This window comes from Bufo bufo, chromosome 3 (genome assembly GCF_905171765.1).
Source record: "Bufo bufo chromosome 3, aBufBuf1.1, whole genome shotgun sequence".
In the NCBI taxonomy this organism is placed as follows: domain Eukaryota; kingdom Metazoa; phylum Chordata; class Amphibia; order Anura; family Bufonidae; genus Bufo; species Bufo bufo.
Genome location: NC_053391.1, coordinates 562608383 through 562633806, shown reverse-complemented (window position 1 = coordinate 562633806; position 25424 = coordinate 562608383). Strand labels below are relative to the sequence as shown.

At 41.4% G+C, this 25424-nt stretch overlaps 1 protein-coding gene and 1 long non-coding RNA gene across 2 annotated transcripts in view; one reads left to right on the top strand and one right to left on the bottom strand.

The window, feature by feature from the left end:
* Positions 1-4501: 4501 nt before the first annotated feature.
* On the top strand, positions 4502-8369 carry LOC120995982. The gene is made up of 2 exons (XR_005777701.1): positions 4502-4545; positions 4786-8369. It is a non-coding gene; the product is annotated as an uncharacterized LOC120995982 (long non-coding RNA).
* Positions 8370-16232: 7863 nt separating this feature from the next.
* ANKRD52 (ankyrin repeat domain 52) overlaps positions 16233-25424 on the bottom strand; it is a 78889-nt gene continuing 69697 nt past the window's right edge. Inside the window, exons 27-29 of the mRNA XM_040425555.1 lie at positions 18848-18930; positions 18281-18372; positions 16233-16895 (exon numbers count right to left, since the gene is read on the bottom strand). Of these exons, the coding sequence (XP_040281489.1) occupies positions 16660-16895; positions 18281-18372; positions 18848-18930 (411 nt within the window). The 3' untranslated portion in view covers positions 16233-16659. The remainder of the gene's footprint in view (positions 16896-18280; positions 18373-18847; positions 18931-25424) is intronic.

Here is a 25424-nt window from a genome sequence, read left to right as displayed (position 1 = left end):
CACGGATCGGAACCCCGGTGCCCGTTAGTTGCGGACAGCACGGACACAGAGCCCTTACATTCGTGGGCATGAGCCCTTAACTGGTGGAAATCACTGACCAAAACACTGATGTGTGAATGAGGCTTTAATTGTTCAGCTTCTTTGCAGATTCACGTTATAACAAACCAATATTCTTACAAGCTGCAGGACAAAAAGGAAAAGAAAGCACATAACACATTAGAAGCTAAAGCTCTTTAATAAACAGAATTGATTCAAAGCCACAATATGAGCAGCAGGACTTGGTTGCAGGGAACTTTATAGAAAAAGAGATCAAGTTTTTGAATGCACTATGTTTAGATATCCCCAATTTATAACTCCCACAAGTTAGGATGACAAAAAATTATGTATTTTGCACACACATTCTCCCTTGTCCCACCCACCCTTTCCCTAACAAACATTAAGAGTAATATTGTTAGAAGACTGAACATTTGCAAGTGGGGGTAGAAAGGCACAGCCACAGCAAGGGAGGCCACACCAGCACTCAGTAGTTGCATCACTATGACATACCCTAACTATGAGGCAGTGAGCAGCCATCACAGCAATATTACCCAGCTGTAACAAAAACACAAGTGACAAACACAAGTACAGAAGAATCTAACCATATGCCATATATACGGGATGCAAGAAACGTTAAAATAAGGTTTACAAAATCCCCCACTCACAAATGAAATTGTTTTAATCAGGAAATAAGGGGGGTTTACAGGTAATACAGAGGTACATCTTCTAAGAAACACCTCAGAAAACAGAAGGAAAACAAAGAAGTAGATTTAGCTTCCCCATGTCCAGGTTTAACCTGTTTGTAGGAGTCAAGGCAAAAAGGTGTCTGGCAATATCTTGTGATGCGAGTTTTGGGGTTGGTTATTCTGAAGTCAGAAAAGGCTTCAATACTACGTTCACTACTACTAATACTGTACAAGATAACTAAGACCATAAGACAACAAACATTAAAATGATCTGCTTGAGGCAAAATAGATTTTCATTCTCTAAGCCCGAAAATGGAATCTATGCATACATGTAGGTACACCTAGATGTTACCACCAACAGCCTCACGTGGGATCACGTCACCCCAACTATAATCCCAAAGTAAGACACTGATGGATGGTTCAAGCCAACATCTAGAAAAGGAAAGAGGTTAGAGGTCTGTTCATTTTTTATTTTTTTTGTTTACCTCAACGCCAAAATAGATTTTCTTCCAATGAATATTTACAAATTGCTTTGATTGACTAATGAAGCGAAATTCAAAATTCACTTCAAAAACTAGTGCATTCTGAATCAAAAATTTTATGGTCTCCGTAAAAGAGACGACAAAATCTTAAGGAATAGGCATTTGAATTGCTTGAGAAGGGAACAAAATGTATTCCTGAAAACCGTTCCCTACGGACAGAGAACATGTCAGAACCCATTTTGAGATTCACCTGGAAAATCACACGGTAGTTAGCATTTTAGGTTGCGTTACTGTCTAGCTAAAACCTGGCTCAATTGATTCGTGACAGCTGCAGGACAGACTCCTCTCCTAGGCACTTACACGACATTCTGTTACAGAGAACAGTGATTCAACACAACTGAAATATGCCTTTCCAGATAACGGAGAAGAGTACTCACGATATCTTGACTCATGCAAGCTGGATGGAATTGCCAGACTACTAGAAGATGCCAAGCAGTACAGCAAAGGTCTACAACACGATTACTCTCACAAGTAGAACAGAATTTTACCGACCTAACTGGACTTCTGTTAACAGAAAGACATAAAAAAAATAAAAAGCTTAAACATCCAGCAGAATCGGAGTTTCTGCCATAAAAGTGCAATAAAAATTCAACCTGCAACTTCAGTGAGAACTACACTCCTAGTAATCACCACTCAGACAACATGGATATATATCGAGTACTTACAGCCATTAATGCCCCTAAAACTTTCACACGCGCACACATAAATGTAAGGGTCTCAAGAGGTCTACGTGTTGTGCAAAGGAATCAGCCTGCTATATCTACATGGTCCAGTACAATCTGTTCTTCTAACCCAAAACATAGAAAACTGAAATGACCACCAGTTTCAAGAATGTGTCTAAGCGACTATGGTTCCCTCTTTCGATAAGCTCATGTACACCAAGCTGCGTTGTATTTGGTGTTAACAGTTTAATAGCTGCCTGTTTCTCAAGGTCATATGCAAAATGAAGCCAAATTATTGTACCATTAATTCAATCTCCATGAAAGGCTCAAGAACACACACACACACACACGTAAATCATAGAAGGCCCAGGCCATACCGGTTAGGTTATCACATGGTTACTGAAAAGTTCAAAGCAGCCAATTAGGACATTACCAAGACATGAAGAATAGACAGTGTCATGGCTCAATAGGATCACTGAAAAGCAGCACTGCCACAAAGCCCGGGGTAAGGCTGACCCTACAAACTGCCTCCCTTTTTTTTTTTGTTGCAAGGCTTAATAAAATACTTGATGAATACCCATGATAAGTGTACCGATTGAGGGGTGTAAACAATAGCCTGCAAATGTCAGTCAAAACAATTATCCAGCATCCTGGAAAATCAGTCAGACGGTCCCTTGAGATCAGTGTTCATGCTTAATTATTTGCTTGCTGTGGTAGAATGCAAAGAGGAATCTCGCAGGGAAAGAAGTAGAACTTTGCACATTATTTTCCCATGGAGCATTGCCACCAAGTCTCAATACACAGCTGGTCTCCTTAAAGGGTTTGTCTCACCTCAGCTAATTGAATTTATAATTTAGACAAAGTTAAAGGGGTATTCCTATCACAGACAATGGGGGCATATCGATAGGTGCAGGTCCCACCTCTGGGACTCGCACCTACACCGAGAAAGGAGCAGGGAGAGTGGTGGCTGGAGGACCCTGGGTTTCCTGGGGTCTGGCCACCGCCAAGCACTCTCCCCATACAAGTGAATGGGAGTGCAACGTGCTTGCGCGGCCACAGCTCCCTTTAATTTCTATGGGGGCGGTGGAAATAGTCAAGCCAGTGTTCGGCTATTTTTAGGGGCCCCACAGAAATGACTGGAGGGCGGCTGCGCATGCACCCTCCACCACCTTTCCCCGCTCCGTTCTATGTGTAAGTGAGGTTCCCAGACATGGGACCCGCACCTATCAGAATAATGGTTGGCATATCCTAACGATATGTCCCCATTGTCTGTGATAGAAAAATCCCTTTAATACCAGACACTAATGTACGGATTATCCACATTGCCTCCTTTGCTGGCTTGATTCATTTTTTCATTGCATTATACACTGGTCGAACCCAAATGGTTACAACCTCCCCACAATCCAGCAGCGGTGGCCATGCTTGCACACTACAGAGAAAAGCGCAGACCAGAGAAGCCGGCATCTTTTCCTATAGCGTGAAAGCATGGCCACTGCTGCAACCCCTGGAAAGGAGCAGCAAAGGAAGCAATATGGATAATCACAATACATTAACGTCTTGCATAATTTTATCTATATCATAAATGCCATTTGCTAAAGTGAGACAACCCCTTTCAGAAGAGCCAGTAACCCCCTAGTCTTGCTGCAATACAAAGGTAATAAATCTTTGCTTTACAATAAACTGCACTTGTATGTGTCAGATGCAGAACTGCTGTAAGCCGTCAATTGTACATATTGAGAAAATCTCTTCATCGAGCTAGCCTTAAAGGAGTAAGATCAGGGTAGGGTCAATAAAATACACTAAATAAATGCTGGTTGGCCTTAGCACGCATATCATCTGTTTGGTGCTCCTCTTAGCAGCTGGCAAAACTAATTTTAGACAAGATATACTGTCAACTTTACATAGAAATTACACTTTGACCATATAGTGTTAATACATTATACAACTAGAATTCTAGTCTTAAAATATGTCCACAGACTAGGGGGAAAATATTCAAGTTTCAGCTACATTAATATTAATGAAAACTCAAACAGAAGAGAAAAAAAAAAAAAAAAAAGTAAAATCTGTCATCAAATGTTTACACAAGGATAAAAACCGAGTTCTACACTTATCTAACAACTGATATGCCTTTTAAAGTGACCAGGTGGGCAAAAGTCAAAGTGGAGAACCCCCTCATGTTAAACATAGACTAAGTTCACATCACCGTTCTCTGTTCTTCTGATCATACAGAAAAACAGACAAAAAAAAAAAACCTATCCCAGCATTAGTTATGCTCATTTACGCACATTTTGCCATAGGACCATTTCCTATACAGGTTCATGGCAACTGCTGCCCAGAACCAGAGTACGAAAGCAAAAAGACCGCCATGAATCTCTGAATTAGCAAGGTTGATACAACTGCTGGATGGACACTTCCACTCATGACAAAAGCAGAATTTTCCGCTTTTGCCTGGAGGATCACTAAGGCTACTTTCACACTTATTATCTGAACGGTTCTGCACAAAACGCAACAGTCTGCATCCGTTCAGAACAAATTCATTTGTATTATCTTTAACATAGCCAAGACTGATTAGTCTTGAACACCATTGAAAGTCAATGGAGGACAAATCCGTTTTCTATTGTGCCAGTGAAATCCGTTTGGTTCAGTTTCATCAGACGGACACCAAAACTGTCCATCTCCAAAGCGGAATGGAGACTGAACTGATGCAAAACTGAGCGGATCCTTTTCCATTCAGAATGCAAACTGATCGGTTTTGGACCGCTTGTGAGAGCCCTGAACGGATCTCACAAAACGGAAAGCCAAAACGCCAGTGTGAAAGTAGACTTAGTTTTACAATAGATTAAAAGAAAAAAAAAAAAGAAAAAAAATTATATATACCACTGCAAATTTTTTTTAAACTGGATGCCCACGTGATCCAACAGCGAAAGTTCAACCTGCAATTGAAAGGTTGAGATTGCAGAGATTGATATATCTGTGTATTACAAAGATCTCAGATCAAAAATGCTTCACTTACCAAACTATGATATGAAGAAATTTAGGATTGCGATTCTAGATTTCTAGCAGAAACTAAAAATAAACCTAATCTTTATAACCTATCAGTTACAATATATATATATGTTATTAATTATTTAGAATCAGGATGCTTCAGGGAAAATCATTTTCTGACTAGATTAGCTAAATAAAACTTAATTTATATCAGAGTTCAATAGAAGCAGGTTAATAAAAAATAAATGACCATTGACTACTGGGCAGCACAATGAAGAGTTTCCATTCTTGCTATAGCTGATAATTCCCCAAAGGTTAAGCCACATAGGATTCGATAAAGATCCTTTGCCATTAGACATCCCTGAGTTGTTCTTCTATGGCACAATTCATAGTGGCGGGTAAACAGAAGATGAGCCAAAGCACATGCTCACTCGACAGCAGAAATGTATTCGAGTATAAGCTGTTCCCCACAGAAACTGTAAGACCTATCCAAGTGGAAGCACTCAAGCATGTAGCATGTAAATTTCTTAATATTTCTGTATGGGCTTGTTCTTTACATCCTCAATTGAAGTGGGATACACGCTAACATGGACATAGTTTGGCTAAGCAAAAGTGCGCGGGAAAAAAACAAAATACCAAAAGCAACAATTTAACATTAAGTGGCCCTCTATTTTTCTGCCTAACACTGGTTCACTCAAAGCAGCTGAAGTAGTACTGGTATAAATAAGGCTTTAGTTCCTTGCGTATTGGAAGAAGGTTACTGAGAAACAGCAAGCAAACAAATTTTTACAACAGACGAGCAGCAAGTTCGGAAATGCTAAAAAGCCATTTGCAAAGGGAAAAAAAAAAAAAAAAAATCACTGGGCTAAACTGGTGAAAAATGGCACTATCAATATAAACACTATGGAAGGGGTTGGAAGCACTTGACTCCAGTTAGTGTTTGTGCACATTTGCTGCCAGGTGTCAAGGGAAAAGTACTGTCAAGAGCAGTATTATGAGTTCAGTGTTATTCACCCGACGTCCAAAAACGAGGTCCGTTACATTAACCCGAGCCCCGGCTAAGGGTGCTCAAGGCCGAGTTACAACTTCTATGAAGGGTGCAGCATTTACAGACAGGGAAATGAGATATTTACATATATAGAATGAAGATGGATCACCCCAACTGGGCTCCGTTAGGAAAAAACTCCATCAAAATGGATTACATGAGTGCAACACAGCTTCATCATGACTTTATTGCCACATGTAAGTCCAAAACTCTGGACATGTCACCAGAGAGCATGTGCAAACATAAGAGAAGTGGCAATGGGGGAAGGATGGAGGTAGTGAGGAGCAGAGAACCTCTTACTGCAGGAGACGGTAGGTGACTTCAGAAAACACACTCCACACAATTTACCTTATTTGTGCTTCCAATTCCAAGAATCCATTCGTTGAGGCTTTTAGTTTTAATTTTGCTAATTCATTCATATAACTACTGCTAGAAACACCACATCTAAGAGCAACTGGGGCTAATTTTATGTCAAGTTAAAAAAACAAAAAAAAATAAAAAGAAAAACCCACTAACTGGTGACTGGTCACCCCAGAAGCGAGGAGGATAAATAGACATTCTAACCTCTGGAACAGCTAAGAGTTTTTGCTTTGGTTTTTAAGCAAAGGCATCCCTGTTTATCTCATGGGCCGGCCACATCACTGCACAAGGTGTTGTGAAATATCGTAATGGTACGTGCAAAGAGATGGAACTGGGTGCCAGCTCTTTCCTCAAAATGGAGACAAATTCATTTCCCAGAAAACAAAGAAAAAACAAAAAAAACAACTTGTGTTCTAATGAGCTGCTAAACGTAACTAAACCAGTGCATAATACCAGCAGTGTCATCAGTCTTGGCCCTCAGTACTTAAATGTTAGTGTTTGTGCTTTAAGTAATTACAGTGAAATTAATTTCAGTCTGAGAACACAATAACCCTCTAAACCGTTGATTTGTTCTACATACTTAGTAGTTGCCTCATTATTTACTGCTATAATACCCCACCATTTTGATGGTACTAATCTAATGATTAGCCCACTCCACGCTTGCTATTATTGAGCTCTCAGCACTGGGACAATGAACATAGGGACTATCAGTCCAAGTTTGGGCTTTGCATTTTTGGTTTACAGGCTGACATTTGTTGGAGGAAAAAAAAAAAAGTGAACAAAGATAACACTATCGCCACGTTTCGATGATTTATGGATATATTGTATTGCAATTAAATTAGATGCAAACCTTAGAATGTAAAAAAAAAAAATAAACAAAATATTGCTAGAACAGATTGGATTTATGCCATAAATTTGGCTACAAGTCACATGAATGGCTTTGTAGGCCAATATCAGCAACCATGCAAACATTTCTGGTAGCCCACTTTGAATGCACGCCACATACATTGACAACCGCTTCAACACTTGATGTGCTTCTGAACCTTGTCCAAATTTAAACATTTAATTTTTTCAGAATTTCACATGTGAAAACTCTAGTAGTAGTTTTCCTGCTTTGGTCCAGTTTGGGAAATGTACTTTGTTCCATATTGCATCAATATGTTGCCTCACTGCCTTCAAACATTGAGCGTGACATTTCGGCTTCTCAAGAGGTGTACAGTACATGATAAAGCTTAACAGGCCTCTGAAGAGAAGACAAGAAAAGCAGAACACTGAATTTAACCATATTTCATATGTTATTTGTACCCAAAGTTTGGAACATACAATTGTGCCTGCATATTTAAAAAAAATGCAACGGTTAGTGGTAAATAAAAAATAGGTCAATTTTCTTGCCGCTGGTATGAACGCCTTAATTCAAACCGATGGCCACCAGCCATTACTTAACCCAAGAAGTGGCAATCGCATTTCAATTTCATTTTAAATATCTTGGTATATTACGTCAGAGGATACATTCAGCAATATGGCTCACGACAGCTATCCAAACGGATGTAGCTCCTTCTTTTATACAGTGGCAGTGCAAGTAAACCTGTTTGTGAAATGCATTTGTGCTGTTTAGAATTTTTTTTGTCTTTTTAATTTTAAAATTCTTTCCCATTCACTTTCAAAACATCAACATCTCCATATGTATCGTCTCTCCCACTGGAGAGTAAGCGCAGCAGTGAAGGACATAGATCAGCTCCTTCATGCCCTTCCTTCACTTGTGTTGTTAAGGGAAATCAAACCCTTATACACCTTAACCCTGCACTGTGGTACTGACCCTTGTTCCACTGCAGCAGCAATGACTTCTCGGTACCAGCAACAGTGACAGAGTCATGAGAAAGTGCTTATTAATGAAGCAAGTGCTTTGTATTAGGAGCTGAAAGAAACTTCCATTATCAGAGTGGCACAAAAGGGAGGACCCAATGAAAGGTCTAGAAGACATTTTTACCAGTCACCAGTGTTCAGTTTGGGTGATAATACACTGGGACAAAAATTTAAAAAAAATTAAAAAAAAGAGGGTACTTTGGCATAATACATTGCTGTGTGAAAAGCAAAAAGTCCAAGGGTTTAATGAAATTTGGTAACCATTCCCACACGACAAAAGTACCCAAGGAAAATGGCGGCACAGTCTGGAGGTAGGGTGGGATTGAGGGAAGAGGAATGGAAGTTTCAGGACAGCCCTGTAAACAACGCACTCAGGTAACCAGACACAATAACTTTGATAGCAAAATAATGCATCTTCCTTTTGCTTATCCCATGCCCGGCACCCCCACCCCCCAAAAAAATATAAACACTCAAGATTATTACTCAGAATTGTCAAGCTGTGCTGCCAATGCACATTATAACATCATTAAAGGAGAACAAGACCAGGTAGAACTGCTAAAATGTTTTAAGGAAGAATGGAGGGAGGCCAAACTGCTGCAACATGCCCCCACTAGTGAGAGAAGGGGCAGAAAGGGGGTTAGAACAGTCAGGCCAAAAGGAGAAAGAAAATTAAATAAAATTAAAATCAACGAAAGCCCTTTTCACAGAGCTCTTGATTGTCTAAATTTCATATTATGCGGAAAAAGGTGCCCCAAGAATGGAGGAAAAAATAAAAAATAAAGCAACACACACACACCAGCTCTCACCATACACACTGCGACAAAAGATGGAAAATGCAAACAAAGAAAACTGCAAAGTAATTGAACAATTACTACTGTGTGTTCCTCTCATGAAATGAATAGGAGATCCTACAAAGGCAGCATTAAGAGTGCAAGAGACGAGAGTCCACACATTAAATGACTTATTCTCCCATCATCTTGTGCAAAACCACTGAAGTACATAGTAATACTCCAAAACACAAAAACTCAAACAAGCTTACAATAAAATAATGCCTAAATCTGGGGTGAAGGAATCAATGCAAGAGAAAACACAAACTCTACACACACCTTAGCCCTTAACACCATCTCTCAATATCTTTGGACCCGACATGTTTTGACAGAGGTGAAAGCCCGAAATGTGTATTTGCCACATGATATTGCTACAGGCAGCCCGAAAATACTGTCTTCCCTATTTTTTTTTTTTTTTTTCCGAGGCCAAAAGCCAATGACGGGAAATTCCCATTGCAGACATGTACACATCTGGTCCTATCACTCTGCTCAAAATGAAGTCTATAGAATATGCTACATTTTAAGAAGGCACACAATAGAAAATTATATGCAAGAAAATAAAAAGTGCAGAAAACTAAATGCAAGTATAATGAAAACTGGCCTGCGTGACTGGACCAACTCAGTAGACCCTGAGAGGGGATAGCCATTCAAGTTTTAACATCAAGCATAAACTGAGGTAATATGCGTTGACTGAAGGTGGTAACACTTTTACAAGGAATAAATAAAAGGGGAAATGTGAAGATTTACTACAGTGTGTTTCTCTTAATAGTAAACGTTGTATCATAGCAAATACAAAAAAAAGCCATTTGCAGGCTTCCACGATTCCAGAATTATGTCACTATCAATTTTAATTCCTTAATTCCTATGTAAGGATTCATTACTTTTGAATCACACAAACGTTTTTTACATTTAGTGCAAAGTCTCTGCTCAACACATTAAGGAGAGGGGAGAAATGCCACTTCTGCATGTGGCTTTGAATTAAAGGGGCTGTCCCACCTAGACACAAGATATGCCATAAGGTGTGGGTCCCAGAGGTGGTAATAGAGAGGTGGCCGCACAAGTGCAGCTTTCACCATTCATTTACATTTAACTTCTGAAAATACCCAAGTATGTGTAGCCATTTTCAGACATCCCATTGCAGTGAATAGAGAGGGCCACATGTGCTACATTCTTGGTGGTGTGCAATGGGGACATGTTCTTGAAATAAGAGTGGGTCCCAGAGTCCGGACCCACACCTATTGGACATTTATGGCATATCATAGGGAAATGATAAATGTCCACGAGACAAGCCCTTTGATCTGCTAATTCACGGAAGGTCATATTGCCGGATTCCGCTGTAATTTTGTAAAAACTGTGTATAGATCCCAATAGTGGGGCAAAAAAAATGTTGCAAAAAATATGAACTAATTCTGTGAGGAGGTGTTTTACTAGATACAGACTTTCTTCTTTACAGGGGTGATGTCTAATAATGTTATCAGATTTATTTATTTTTTTACAAAAAGAATCAAATGTAACATTGCTCAGCAACATGCTTCAATAGTCTAAAAAAAATATGTTTAAAGCAAAATTTTCATAAACAAATTAAAAGAATAAAAAGTGAAAAAAAACGTTCGGTGTTCCAAAGAGAATGTTAAAGCCATCCATTTTTGTTCTGGCACAACCACTGTACTAATACAAAACAAACCCTACATTGCTGACTTATAGGGACCACGAGAATACCAATTTCATCATTATTAAATGTAGTGCTTTCTTAAAGAACTTATCCCATAAAAGGTACTCATCACCCATCTACAGTATAGGAGATAAATGTCAGATTGCTAGGGGTCCAACCGCTGGAACACCCAGGGGTCCTGGTGTCCCCTCTCTGGATGGAGCAACAGTGCACGTTGGTCCACTCACTTTTATGGGGTCTGACAGCACTCATAGTCCCACACAGTGAGCTAAAATGCACACTACTGCTCCATTGTGTGGATAGGTGATAAGTTCTTTTGGCATGATAACCCCTTTAACATTCATGACTAAACAATACCTATTTGGTGGTTGTGGTTCCTCCAACTCACAGGCTTGTTTTTCAAATTAGTTTTGAGATCCGGCAGGGTATACCCTGCATTGCCAGAAACTACTGCATCTCCATCTGGCTCCATTCACTATAATGAGAATCGGCAGAAATCGCCAGGTTGCAGCCGGATAAAAATTCGCTGCAAGCAGTAGTTTTCGTCTGGTCGATTCATGGCATGTTTGCAGAGTTGCAGACAGATATTTCCGCCGGCCCCCATTATAGTGAATGAGGCCGGACAGAGATGCAGTAGCTTTCGCCATGCCAAATCCAGACATCTCCAGCCGGAGAGGTCTTAAAGGGGTTTTGCCATCAGTGAGTTTACTCCCTATATCTATCTCCTTCTCCTCAGATCTCTCTGGCTACGGGCGGGACTTTAGTATAGCACGTGACATGCCCTCATCAGATGCACGCCCTCATATCATGTGAAGCTGAAGTTCCTTAGTATACTCTCACAAACAGACGTTTAGCTAGCAGTAAATCAACTGCACAAGAAATGCTGTCAGGTTTTCTTGCTGCAGACCCTCATTCATCCTTTAGCTGCCCTGCCGTTAGGTGTAAACAGTCGGAAGTTCTCTCTTCTAACCTAACAGCAGGGCAGAGCATTGATGAGCGTCTGCAGCAAGATAACCTGACAGTATTTCTTGTGCAGTTGAGTTACTTCTGGCTAAACGTCTGTGGTGGAGGGGCTGGAGTTGTGTTACTTGCCGGGCTGTTGAAGGGAGGGCTCTGTGGTCATCCTGTCTAGCACAATGACGAAGGTGGCGAGGCAGGGAGCAGAGAGGAAGAACTGCGCAAGCTCGGCCACTGCTAGAGAACTACTGCAGTGGCCATAACTATGGGAAACGGACTCCAGTGGGATAATAAAACAGCAGTAACTTCTAAACTGTAAATATAAATGTTTTTACCAAAAATGTTATTGCCATTATTCAACTTTATAAATATAATTAGCAAGGTGACAATACCCCTTTAACGCTAGTGTGAAACTAGCCTGAAGCTTCATGCATAGGCATAGTATTGCTCTCTGCCATCTAGTCTTACAACAAAAAAATAATTCTACCAAAGAATATTTCCGTAATACAGTTCTGCACAGTAGCACTACGTGGCGGCACAAAGAACGCCAATAGCTTCCGTAGTACAAACCTGTGAGGACTCCATGCACATGGGTCTCCTATGCTAATAAAGCCTAAGGCTCCTTCAAGGTGGATGTCAGTGTGGCATCTGTCTTGTGCATTTAAAGGTCACAGTTAGAAGATGTTCGCACAGTGGTTACCATATTAATTCATAGAGCCACTCTTTCTTCAGACTAGGCCATCCCTGCTGGTGCTTTGGACTGGTAGGTTTGCAGGCATTCAACTCTAAACACATCCGGCTGAATGCACTAAAGTGCCATGCACAAGCAAGCCATAATTAACAAGTGCAAAAGGACAAGTGTAGCAAGAAGGCATGCCGAAAAAGGCATCATCACCATACATTCCAGTAGATACTATTTGCTGGGAGCCTGAAAAGCCATGAACCCATAACCCATCTAGAAATATGATTGAGAAATCCACCCCCATTTTCAAATTTAGCAGGATTTACACATTTATCTTCAAATCTTAATTGTATTTGAAATAATGACGTAGTAAGGCAAAAAGTTGACCTTCAGCTTCTATCACAATTTTCCATGGTCCCTGGACAGCGCTACACAACATAAAAAGCCACGCACTGCTCCATTCCTTTGCCGAGGGTTCAGTCCTGCTCCTCTGGTTCCTGGTGTGCAAACTTCTGGACAGGTTCACGTGCACCACTGGCTCAGCAGTGACAGGTCCCAAGGCTGCACATGACTGCTAGGTCAGGTGTCGTTTGGGGACACCACCACCGAGGCTAGAGACTGGCCACAACAGCACACATGAACCTGTCCAGAACTTTAAATGCTGGGAACCAAAAGGAGCAAGGAGGACTCAGCATTGATAAGGAAAGGCAAGAAGCTAGAGACTTTTTTTCTTTTAATGTAAACGTACACATCTGTCTGGGGCTCACACATTTGTAATAGAAGCTGGATAAACCCTTTAAAAGGCCTGAACCCTATGACGTTCTGAAAGGGCTTAACCCAAAACACATCTATGACCAATCCACATTACAGATGACAAATGTATGGTCGCTGGGACCCCCCACTGATCACTAGAACAGGGGTCTTGGGCCACACAGCACTACAGTTCTCCATTCAATGCCCATGGAAACAGATATATATGTATACAGAGCTTGCCATCTCAGTCAGTCCCATGGGCACTAAATAAAGCGGTAGGTTGAATGCGTGGCCACTGCTGCATTCAAGTTCCTTAGGAACTGGTGTTCCAGGGGAAAGGTAATAAATGTGTTTGTGGGATAACCCTTTTAATTATTTAAAATAGGAAAGGGAATGTAAAAAAAGGATTCTTTAACCCCTAGGTTGTAAAAACCTAGAAAAAAAAAAAGAGGCTTTGCTTAAAGACCTGGAGCAAAACTACCAATATAAAGCCGAGCAGGGAGAACAATGTCTCAGGTGCGAGACCGGTTGCTCTGAACAAGAGATCTGTTCTATGTGCAGTCTGGGTAAATGTACAGTCTATACCCGTATGATGCAGGTAGTTTAACATGAGGGGAAGAATTTGCCACAAAACCTAAAACTGCACTAGGCCCTTCTTTTGCAAGTATGTTTACCACCTAGTCTCTAAACTTATAGAAGTGCAGTATAAATAGTCAGTGTAAACTCTGGAAGGACCCATCACATTAGCTATATCCTATATACAAATGGTTCCATGAATATGAGTGTATAGGTAAGTAGAAGGCAAGTTTACTTTCTTTGGCTTACTGTTCTATAAAAGAGACCAAATAAACAGGAATGTGGCAGTAAGTTGTAACGTTGGATGGACAATGGACCAGGGCAGTGCATTTACAGCTTGTAGCCCTTTCCACACAGCTAGTTTTAGCACCTGCACTATGGTTGGAAAATGTACTGTGTCTGGATCAGAAGAACCACGGGGGTCCAGTTGTTGCAGCTCTAAGTCTCTGTTCACATATGTGAACAGGTTTGCCATGCCACAAGACAGTTCCTGGTGTATACACCATACAACCATAAGCTCCCATTTCCCAGGAGCAGGCTTAGAAGACTGTCATTTCTGCCTGTGTTGGGGGAGGCATGCACTGGCATAACTTTTTTTTGTATGTCTTCCAGTAGCATATGGTGGAGCCTTGCTTCAGTTATATGCTGGGGAATACTCCTGATGAAAAATTAGATGTGAACAGAGCTCCAGGTGGACACTAAAATGCAGCTGTATTGGAGCCGTGTGAAACCAGACATGTTTTATGCACTTTCCCCAAAAAGGGTCTTTTTTTTTTCTTTTCTGAACAGTATAGAAAGTACATTTTAAAATGGGATGAGCTGTGGGGAACTGACTTGTGACATGAGCTACTGTCTATTCTATGCAAACTGGTGTTAGTTATCCAATTAATCGCCAAATACACTCCAGCACAGCCCTATCTTGCTTAAATCTAAAGAGCAGTAAATACATGCACCACAAGTTCAACTACTTAAACCTGTAAAAAGACTATATCCCTGTAAACCATATAGCTGGGTCACAACTGTTAATTAACAAGTAAACCCATTTCCGTAAAAAAAAAATAAAAAAAAAAAAAAATTATATATATATATATATATATATATATATATATATATATAAATATATATATATATAAAATTGTATAGGAGAACCTGATTACACCAAAGGGTAAGTAGATATGTTAAATTTGAGCCCATGATCCTATAGGCATATAAATGGCAGAAGTCTAACACGGACATCATTTAATAATGACGCATAATGATTCACTTAGTAAGTAGATTTTAGAGGTTTAAACTTATTTGCTTTGAAATGTAACAGATGCCCTGTACTGCGGTAATATATATTTTAGTTCAGCTGAACATGTAAAACCCTATTTTGTGATATTTTATAACCCAACTGCGGCTCTTAATCCCATGTTTCCCCTGAAGAGTTTATTTTGCTGGTGAAATGCATTAGGACATGCAAAAATAACAAAAAGCTCTCCAAACTAACTCAAGAGCAAGGGGGGGAAAAAAAGCCCTAAACTCCCCAAAAATAAGAAGCCCTAAAATAAATAGCACCTGCATTTTTCTGCTTTTAATAGTTGATCCCTTTCGCCTTTTTTGCCAACCAATTGACACAACTGAATAGGAATTATTTTTTGGTAGATAAAAATTCATGAAGGATAAAAAAAAATGTAGCATGTGAGAATTTGATGTGTAAGCAAAGACAATAAGAATTATTTAGCTAATGCCATGTTTCCACATAACTTAGTAATAGTCATGGAAACATAAAGACACTAAGTTGCCTATCTGCCTTGCCATATTGCATTATACACGACAATGGTTTGGATGAGGTCTAATATATATGGATACTAAAATAAACTGCATGATTAAAATACATAAAAAAATAACAAAAAGCACCGTTCTTACATTTCGATAATAAAACAAATGCAAAACACTCACATTAGCTAAGCTCCAGTAAACATCTAATATTTCATAACCTCATACATAAACCAACACACCTAATAGTACATCACTTATGTTAAAAGAGTTATTCAAGTGCAAATTTATCTGAAGAGGAACTGCAGAAATAGGCATCCCGGAAAAAACAGATGGAACAATAATCTGCGGCCAAAATCATTCAGGCTTGCAGACAGCAAATAAATATATCACAGTCCCTATAAGATTAATATAAATAATTCCAATACTGATGGCATGGCAGATATAACTAGTGGAGTCAGATGATGGGAAGACCAGAAAAGGAATAAAGCACTAGAACAGAGGATCACTAAAGTGCCTAGCTGGGGGAACGGGGAAGCGGGGGCGATTTTGCAGCAGTGCATAGTGGGAATGTCATCTGGGGGTCCATCAGTTGGCTAACTGCAGCACCTAATTTGCATAAAGAGAATAGCAAGCATTTTTGCCATGTCAAACATTTGCTAGGCATTAGGCAAGAACCATCGAGCAACAGCTTTAAAAGTATTATGAATGGAAAGAATGCTACTGACCTAGAGACTTAAAAAACAAACATAAGGTGCTACATAGCCATTTCATCTTGTAACCCCCCAAAAAAATTAATTAAAAAAAATAAAATCTTAAGATGCCCTTGAAATACATATTAAGGCCTGGTGACCCTTGAACTGTATAATGGCTTCCAGGATCTTACAGCAGCAAAGACATGAATTGCACAGGGTGAACCTTTTAAAATATGGATACAGAGGGCTTCCTCTTCCAAAGACGGTGAAGAAGCAATGGTAGCCGATTAAAGAATCACACATTAATTCTGTACCCCATCGGCAAACTCCATTCCACCTGACCTGGGCTCTTTCCTAAATACAAAGAAGGTACAATACTACATAAGCTTCAGTGCAAGCCAGGACAGCTCAAGAGAGCAGGTGAAAATAGGAAGAAAGCCCAGGCACAGTTGATACCTCTGCAAATGATGTGTCTTGTTCTCCTTTAAAGTGCCCTATACACACACGTTAACCTAAATAAATTATAGTAAGGTTTTGGGTAACCCGCAAGGCGGGAGTAGCTACTCGGAGTAGCAGCCATCCATGGCAATGGAACCATGCCGATCCTTTGAGTAGGGACAGCTGCCGCCGTTAGGGAGGGCAGTCTTGGCAGCAATACCGCAGTTGTTCAGGAGGTTGAAGCTGAAGGGAAGGATGGCGTCTTTTGGTGGGAAAGGCTTCATGGTGGATAGGATAAGTGCCAAGCAATCTGCTACGTCTTTGTTGGGAGCGCAGGCCAAGGCTGGGGTGTGACCTGCTGTCAAGAAAATAAAAAGAACAAAAAAAACACACAAAGAGAAGGGTGTCAAACAAACAGTTACTCACCAGTACATACATAATTAAATCACACCTAACATGTAAATAAAATGCCAACATCTACATGCTATACCAGCAGCCTGATTTGTTCTCTTGACAGTAATAAATCACTATGTAAGATAGGCGCTTCTTCACATCTGTACAGTACACAGAATAACAGAAAAATATAATGGAGTCGTCCTCACCTCGCAACTGAAAGGGGCACGAGTAAAGACCATTACAGGACATGAACTGTAGAGAGGCATTACTAGACAGCCAATCATTACCTGCACCTCATTAATACAGGCGTTTACTAGGGAACTGCCCAAGCTGACTGGCTTTGAACATATGTGGCGCACAGACATTGCAGCCATCAGTAATGTCTATATATCCCTATGGAAGGGCATCTCTGGTCCATCCCGATTATGATGTTAAACCCTTCATGTCTACCATCTGTATGGTCCAGTGCCTCCATGCCTTCCAGCCACAGTCTCATGTAGCGGAGGAAGGTCAATAAACAACTAAAACATCCTTTTTCGTGAGTGGATGAATACTATAAATATATGAAACGTTCTGGACGATTTATTAAGTGCCGCGGTCATTTCTACTGAAACTGGCGATGCACTGTGCAGACAGACAGAGGATTTATATCAGTCACCAGTTTAATGGCAAATATCACCGTACGTCAATATGCCATTACAGAGACTAGGCCAGCACTACTTCAGTCCAATTCTACTGAAGTGACAGGAAAATGAAATTTTGTCAAAGTGCCAAGGATAAAGCTAGCCACAACACCAGCTAAAGGATGGAGATCTCCTCTTGAATAAGAATGGTGATATTTGTCCTCAATAGAGTGACGTAGGTGAAATTTGTTATTGTTACACATGGGAGTGTGAGGATTATGATTTTTTTGGTCAAACTTGTTACGATATTAGCATAGTTACACAGTGTTGCACATTTATCAATGCTTTTACAACACTATTGTGGCGTAAAAAATGCACAAGTTGTGGGGCATGCCATATTTGTGACACTTCACTTCTCTCCACCTTTCAGCAAGCATAGAAAGTGTTTGGGGCTGAACGGAAGGGGTTTGGCCTCCTATAACCCATCAGAATTAAAGAAACTGGCGTACATTATAGTTCAAATTTACAGCAGCTGGTAACTAGCATAGATTTGAATTTCCTTCAGACAGACTGATGCAAGAAGCGCAATGGATTGTAGAAAACTCCAGTCTTCGTTTATCTGTCACAATGAGTTCTTTTGACACAAAAGCACAAGTTGCAAATTGTTTGTTGAGCGTTTAAAACAAAGGAAACCCAAAGGATAAGGAAATAAAAGTCTCACCACCTTCCTCATCCACAGCCAAAACAGTAGCTCCTCTGGTAAGCAAAGCTTGGACAACAGATGCAAGCCCATTTCGGGCAGCAATGTGAAGCGGCCTAACAGAAAAACAACACATAAAACATTGCATCATATACCGTATACGTGTATATTTCAAATAATTACAAAATTAACACTCAGGTTGTGAACTGCTCAAGTCCCATCTGTGGGGTAAAGTGTTATCTGCATTTTTTGTTTTTCACTGTAATAGGCGATTTGGAAACAATATTACATAAAGAGATCACCCAGATACTGATTGGATGGAGAGCGAGATGGGCCACTGTTCACTTAGTTGGTTTTAGCGGTTGGAACGTTCATTTCTCATGTTGACTTGTCTACTTATATGATGTCGCTGTCCTGCCCATGAGCGACCTAGATCATCATGTTTGGCTATATTCTGCAAGTTACCTTCCAACTTCTTTTCCATTTTGTTACTTTGAGCTCAGCCAAGAGCCACATATAATTATGAATGGCAGTGCCGTGGAAGAACAGTTATTTGATGTGAAGTACACATACAGAAGAGTACTGACTTACATTTGCAGCATGCTGTTAGTTGCATTGATAAGGCCAGTGTCCTGGGTTTCCCCTAGAAGCAGCAAGGCACACTTTTCATGTCCCTGGAAAGAGCAAAAATCAGATGAGAAAAAAGGAATACTAAAACCGAAATGAGTAAATTGAGTAATTCCACCAAAAAAATAAAAAATAAATGCTCAATGCAAATTTTTTGCATAGAGGATTCGTTTGTGTCATGTGACCACGGAGCGGGAGTGCTATAACTCCCACTCTGATCTCCCACCAGCCCGCAATGCATTTAGAATAGTCACCTTTCCAGCAGGGGGTCTCCGGACACTCCACAGCACGTCCATGGTCCCGGCTGCACTGACCTCCTGACGTACACACGCCGAGACCTGACACGCTGTGTGATGTCCGGCCCAGAGTAGCGCAGAATGATGGAGTGTCGGCGGCGCCCCTGCTGGAAACGCAAGTTGGTGACACCGAGAGGGTGGGGGCAAGACTATGGCCAATGACGCTGTGCACTCCGGGTGTCAGGAGGGGGAGCAGAGACTATGACAAAGGGGAGAGCTGATGGCACTGGGGGATGGGGAAGCTGATGCACTTGGGCTGATCGCACAGGGGAAAACGAAGGATGTTAGGGACTGATGACAGGGGGTCTGATGAGTTTTTATAAAAGGAAGACAGTCTATTAATTTTTTCTTATTAGAGTAGAGTACTCGATTAAATCGTAAAAATAAAATCGGTAGAATACTTGATTGCTAAAATCTTTTGCTGCAGCCCTACAAGAGATACAGAGTAGCCCCCACTGCCTGTCAGTCTGCAGAATCATGTCATTGTCTTGTGGCTGGTTAAAGGGGCAGCGCTTAGTATTTTGTCCTAGTGCTGACAGGGCAGAGGGTACTGCTCCAGTCAGATGTCTTACCATAGGACAGTGGGGGACATGGCTGAGCTTGAGGGATGTATAGAAGAGTTCAAATTTCTCCATTTTAAATTATGTAATATGAGACAAAATAAGACCATATCACTTAATACTTTGTGTATTTTCTGTGTTGGTGTCATTTATTCCACTCAATATTCTCATGAGTGCCAAAAGATGATGATCGCGCTGCCTATGAGTGTAGGATTCCAATCCCAGATTCTTATCCCAAATGAGCAGTTGTTTCACCTGTCATTGGATACCTGTTAAAGTTAGTTTAGAATGAACAGAATATAGTGGGTTGTGATTGGCTCTAGGGGACCATGTGATCGGAGCGTAACCATGTGACCTTTCTATGAATGGAAAGGGGAGGGTTATTGGAAATGTGTGAATTATACGCTCTGGGAAGTAGTGAAGGAGCAATATTTATATTTTTTATGTCAAAAGACCGCTAGCATTTGTGGATTTTAGGAATCAATGTTTATTTATTGTTTGAAGTAAGATTGTGGCGTTATGAGTATGAGGAACAAAAAAGAAAAGGTTTTTGCAGAGATGGGCGGTCCGTGGATGTGATCTAGGACTAATAAATACCGCACCTGTGAGAGAGGATACCATCGCCCCTGACAAAGCTGGACTGGCGAAACCCGGGTCGGGTGGACTTTTTGTGATGAGAATACTTTGATTTTAGAAGGCTGAATTTTTATGTCTATTTTGTAAGTAGAATAAACTGCTTTATGCGGAATTACCTGGTGGAACTTCACTATTGTGTTATAACTTCTCTCTAGGGTGCAGGTGTACGTGAGTGCACCAGCCTCTGGAAACCGATTGTTTGGCTACAAGGTGAAACAACTGCGCATTTGGGATAAGAATCTGGGATTGGAATTCTACGCTCATAGGCAGCGAGATCATCATCTTTTGGAACTTTGACTGTGAAGCGAACTTTACCCACGCCGCTTGGTGGATCTGCAGCGCCGATAAGTAACCACAAAGATCAGAGACTGTTTGAATTTTAGCATTCTCATGAGTGCACCAGCAGTAAATCCTAAGGACTCCTGCCGTATGCTAGATAGGATTACTCACTTGCAAACAAAAAGCCAACCAATTAGGCGTACCTCAATAGAAAGTCTGGTAAAGAGGCAGACCACACACAGCATAGAAATCTTAAACCAGGTGTGTATTTGATAGGAGACACAGAGCAGAAGAAACTGCAGTAGATTTAACAGTTTAAGGGCTCTTTCACACTTGCATTGTTGGGTTCCGGCATAGAGTTCCGTCGTCGGGGCTCTATGCCGGAAGAATCCTGATCAGGATTATCCCCATTCATTCTGAATGGAGAGAAATCCGTTCAGGATGCATCAGGATGCCTTCAGTTCCGGAAAGGAACGTTTTTTGGCCGGAGAAAATACCGCCACAAAAATCCTGAACACTTGCCGCAAGGCCGGATCCGGAATTAATGCCCATTGAAAGGCATTAATCCGGATCCGGCCTTAAGCTAAACGTCGTTTCGGCGCATTACCGGATCCGACGTTTAGCTTTTCTGAATGGTTACCATGGCTGCCAGGACACTAAAGTCCTGTTTGCCATGGTAAAGTGTAGTGGGGAGCGAGGGAGCAGTATACTTACCGTACGTGCGGCTCCCGGGGCGCTTCAGAGTGACGTCAGGGCGCCCCACGCTCATGGATGACGTGTCGCATGGATCACGTCATCCATGCGCATGGGGCGCTCTGACGTCATTCTGGAGAGCCCCGGGAGCCGCACGGACTAAGTATACTGCTCCCCCGCTCCCCACTACTACTATGGCAGCCAGGACTTTAATAGCATCCTGGCTGCCATAGTAACACTGAACGCATTTTGAAGACGGATCCGTCTTCAAATGCTTTCAGTTCACTTGCGTTGTTACGGATCCGGCGGGCACCTCCGGCAAATGGAGTGCACGACGGATCCGGACAACGCAAGTGTGAAAGAGCCCTAACGCTGTTGCATTTTTCTGTGCATCCAGTTTTCACATCAATGGGATGTAAAATTTGCCTTTGCTGGCTGGACTCATTTTTCCATCACATTATAAATGTCTTATTTCCATGGTTACGATCAGCCTTCAATCCAGGATTGCTGGCCGTGCTTGCACACTATAGGAAAAAACGCCGGCCTATGTGCTTTCTTATGGTCCCAGCCACCAGAGAAGCCAGTGCTTTTTTTCCTTTAGTGTGCAAGCAAGACCACCGGTGCTGGATTGCAGGGTGGTCATAACGATGGAAACGAGCAGTGTATAATGTGATTGAAAAATAAATCCAGCCAGCAAAGGAAGCAATATGGACAATAATATAATAGCAATTCTTTTTATTAACTTTGTATGTATCCAAAGTTCACTTCTTCCCTACAATATAACACTAGGGAAAATGAATTAAAAAGGCATAGGTTACATTCACACGACACACGGCCATTTTTAGAACAAATTGAAGTCACTAGGTTATTCAAATGGCCCCCCCCAACAACCAGTGAATAGCAGCGGTCAAAAAATAGAACATGTTTTCACAGCCAGATGGAGTCCCTTGAAATCAATGGGACCATTTTTAAATTGGCCGTTAGACAGGAGTGCATCGGTCTAGCAGCCATTAAAATGGGTGCATTAGAGAAATATGGCCTTGTAGGGGTTTAAAATAACTTACCTCATCTACTTACATGCCCAGAGGCAGTAGCTCCTCTTATGATTCTAAAGGACCTGCTCTCAAGTATGGCGATGTCCTCATGCTTAAGTGCAGGTCCTTCAGAACCAAGAGAGGAGCGACCGCCACTGCGCACGCAAGTGGATGAGGCAAGTAAATTTTATTTTTCTCGGCTAAAAAACAAACATTACAGCCGAGGACCACTATGGGGGACATCATTACAGCCGAGGACCACTATGGGGGACATCATTACAGCCGAGGACCACTATGGGGGACATCATTACAGCCGAGGACCACTATGGGGGACATCATTACAGCCGAGGACCACTATGGGGGACATCATTACAGCCGAGGACCACTATGGGGGACATCATTACAGCAGAGGACCACTATGGGGGACATCATTACAGCCGAGGACCACTATGGGGGACATTAAGTAAACTGCAGGGGTTTAAAAAAAATATACATTTTATTCATCTATTTTTAACCCCTTAAGGACCCAGGACGTACCGGTACGCCCTATTTCCCGAGTCCTTAAGGACCCAGGACGTACCGGTACGTCCTGACTTAAAATCTGTATTCCGGCGCCCCAGGGGTTAATTGGAACGGGATTTCGGCTGAAATCATTCAGCCGGCATCCCGTAACAATGCAGGGGGGGGTCATTTGACCCCCCCGTATCGGCGATCGCAGCAAACCGCAGGTCAATTCAGACCTGCGGTTTGCTGCGCTTTTTGCAGTTTCTGATCGCCGCGGTCCCTGACCGCGGGGATCAGAAACTTTAGAGTGGCTAAAATAAATATTTGTGTCGCATGCGGTGGGGGCGTTGCGGGAGGCGGGCGGTGCGGCAGGCGGGATCGCGATCCCCCGCCCGCCTCCCCATGAATGATCGTTGGCTTCTAGTGGTTATACCAGGGTGCCAGCACATTGCTGGCACCCTGGTATAAACGGCTGACATCTGTGAAGATGTCAGCCGTTTAACCCTTTCCATACCGCGGTCCGTACGGACCGCTGTATGGAAAAAGTTAACTGTCATCGGTCAGGGAGCTCCCTCCCTCTCCATCGGGGGGCTGCTGTGCCTTTGCAGCCCCCCGATGGAGAGGGAGAGAGCCCCCAGAGAGCCCCCCTCAGCCCCGTGCTTCCCCGTCTGCGAAGTTCTGAGCAGACGGGGAAGGTTCCCATGGCAACATGACGCCTGCTCAGGCGTCCTGCTGTCCATGGTGCTGAACAGATCTGTGCTAAAAGCATAGATCTGTTCAGTGTAAGTAAAATACAGTACAGAACAATATATATTGTACTGTACTGTATTATACAGACATCAGACCCACTGGATCTTCAAGAACCAAGTGGGTCTGGGTCACAAAAATGTAAAAAAAAAGTGAAAAAAGTTAAGATAAAAAAAAAAAAACATTTATCACTGAATAAAAATTAAAAAAATAAAATACACTACACATATTAGGTATCGCCGCGTCCGTAACGACCTGATCCATAAAACGGTCATTTTACTTTCCCTGCACGTTGAACGCCATAAAAATAAAAAAATAAAAACTATGAGAAAATTGAAATTTTGCCCACCTTACTTCCCAAAAAAGGTAATAAAAGTGATCAAAAAAGTTGCATGTACGCCAAAATAGTACCAATCAAACCGTCATCTCATCCCGCAAAAAATCATACCCTAATCAAGATAATCGCCCAAAAACTGAAAAAACTATGGCTCTTAGACTATGGAGACACTAAAACATTTTTTTGGTTTTAAAAATGAAGTTATTGTATAAAACTTACATAAATAAAAAAAATTGTATACATATTAGGTATCGCCGCGTCCGTGACAACCTGCTCTATAAAATTACCACATGATAAAACCTGTCAGATGAATGTTGTAAATAACAAAAAGTGCTGCACAAAAAGTGTAATATAGAGCAACCAAAAATCATATGTACCCTAAACTAGTACCAACAAAACTGCCACCCTATCCCGTAGTTTCTAAAATGGAGTCACTTTTTTGGAGTTTCTACTCTAGGGGTGCATCAGGGGGGCTTCAAATGGGACATGGTGTAAAAAAAAAACAGTCCAGCAAAACCGGCTTTCTAAAAACCGTATGGAATTCCTTTCCTTCTGCGCTCTGCCGTGTGCCCGTACAGCGGTTTACAACCACATATGGGGTGTTTCTGTAAACTACAGAATAAGGGCCATAAATATTGAGTTTTGTTTGGCTGTTAACCCTTGCTTTGTAACTGGAAAAAAAATATTAAAATGGAAAATCTGCCAAAAATGTGAAATTTTGAAATTGTGTCTCTATTTTCCATTAAATCTTGTGCAACACCTAAAGGGTTAACAAAGTTTGTAAAATCAGTTTTGAATAGCTTAAGGGGTGTAGTTTCTTAGATGGGGTCACTTTTAGGGAGTTTCTCCTCTAGGGGTGCATCAGGGGGCTTCAAATGGGACATGGTGTCAAAAAACCAGTCCATAAAAATCAGCCAAAACGGCAGAGTCAGGGAAATAAAGATACAATCTTGTTTGGCTGATAACCCTTGCTTTGTTAGTGGAAAAAATGGGTTAAAATTGAAAATTAGGCAAAAAAATGAAATTCTCAAATTTCATCCCCATTTGCCAATAACTCTTGTGCAACACCTAAAGGGTTAACGACGTATGTAAAATCAGTTTTGAATACCTTGAGGGGTGTAGTTTCTAAGATGGGGTCACTTTTAGGGAGTTTCTCCTCTAGGGGTGCATCAGGGGGCTTCAAATGGGACATGGTGTCAAAAAACCAGTCCATAAAAATCAGCCTTCCAAAAACCAAACGGCGCACCTTTCACTCTACGCCCCGCTGTGTGGCCGTACAGTAGTTTACGGCCACATATTGGGTGTTTCTGTAAACGGCAGAGTCAGGGCAATAAAGATACAATCTTGTTTGGCTGTTAACCCTTGCTTTGTTAGTGAAAAAAATGGGTTAAAATGAAAAATTTGACAAAAATATGAAATTCTCAAATTTCCTCCCCATTTGCCAATAACTCTTGT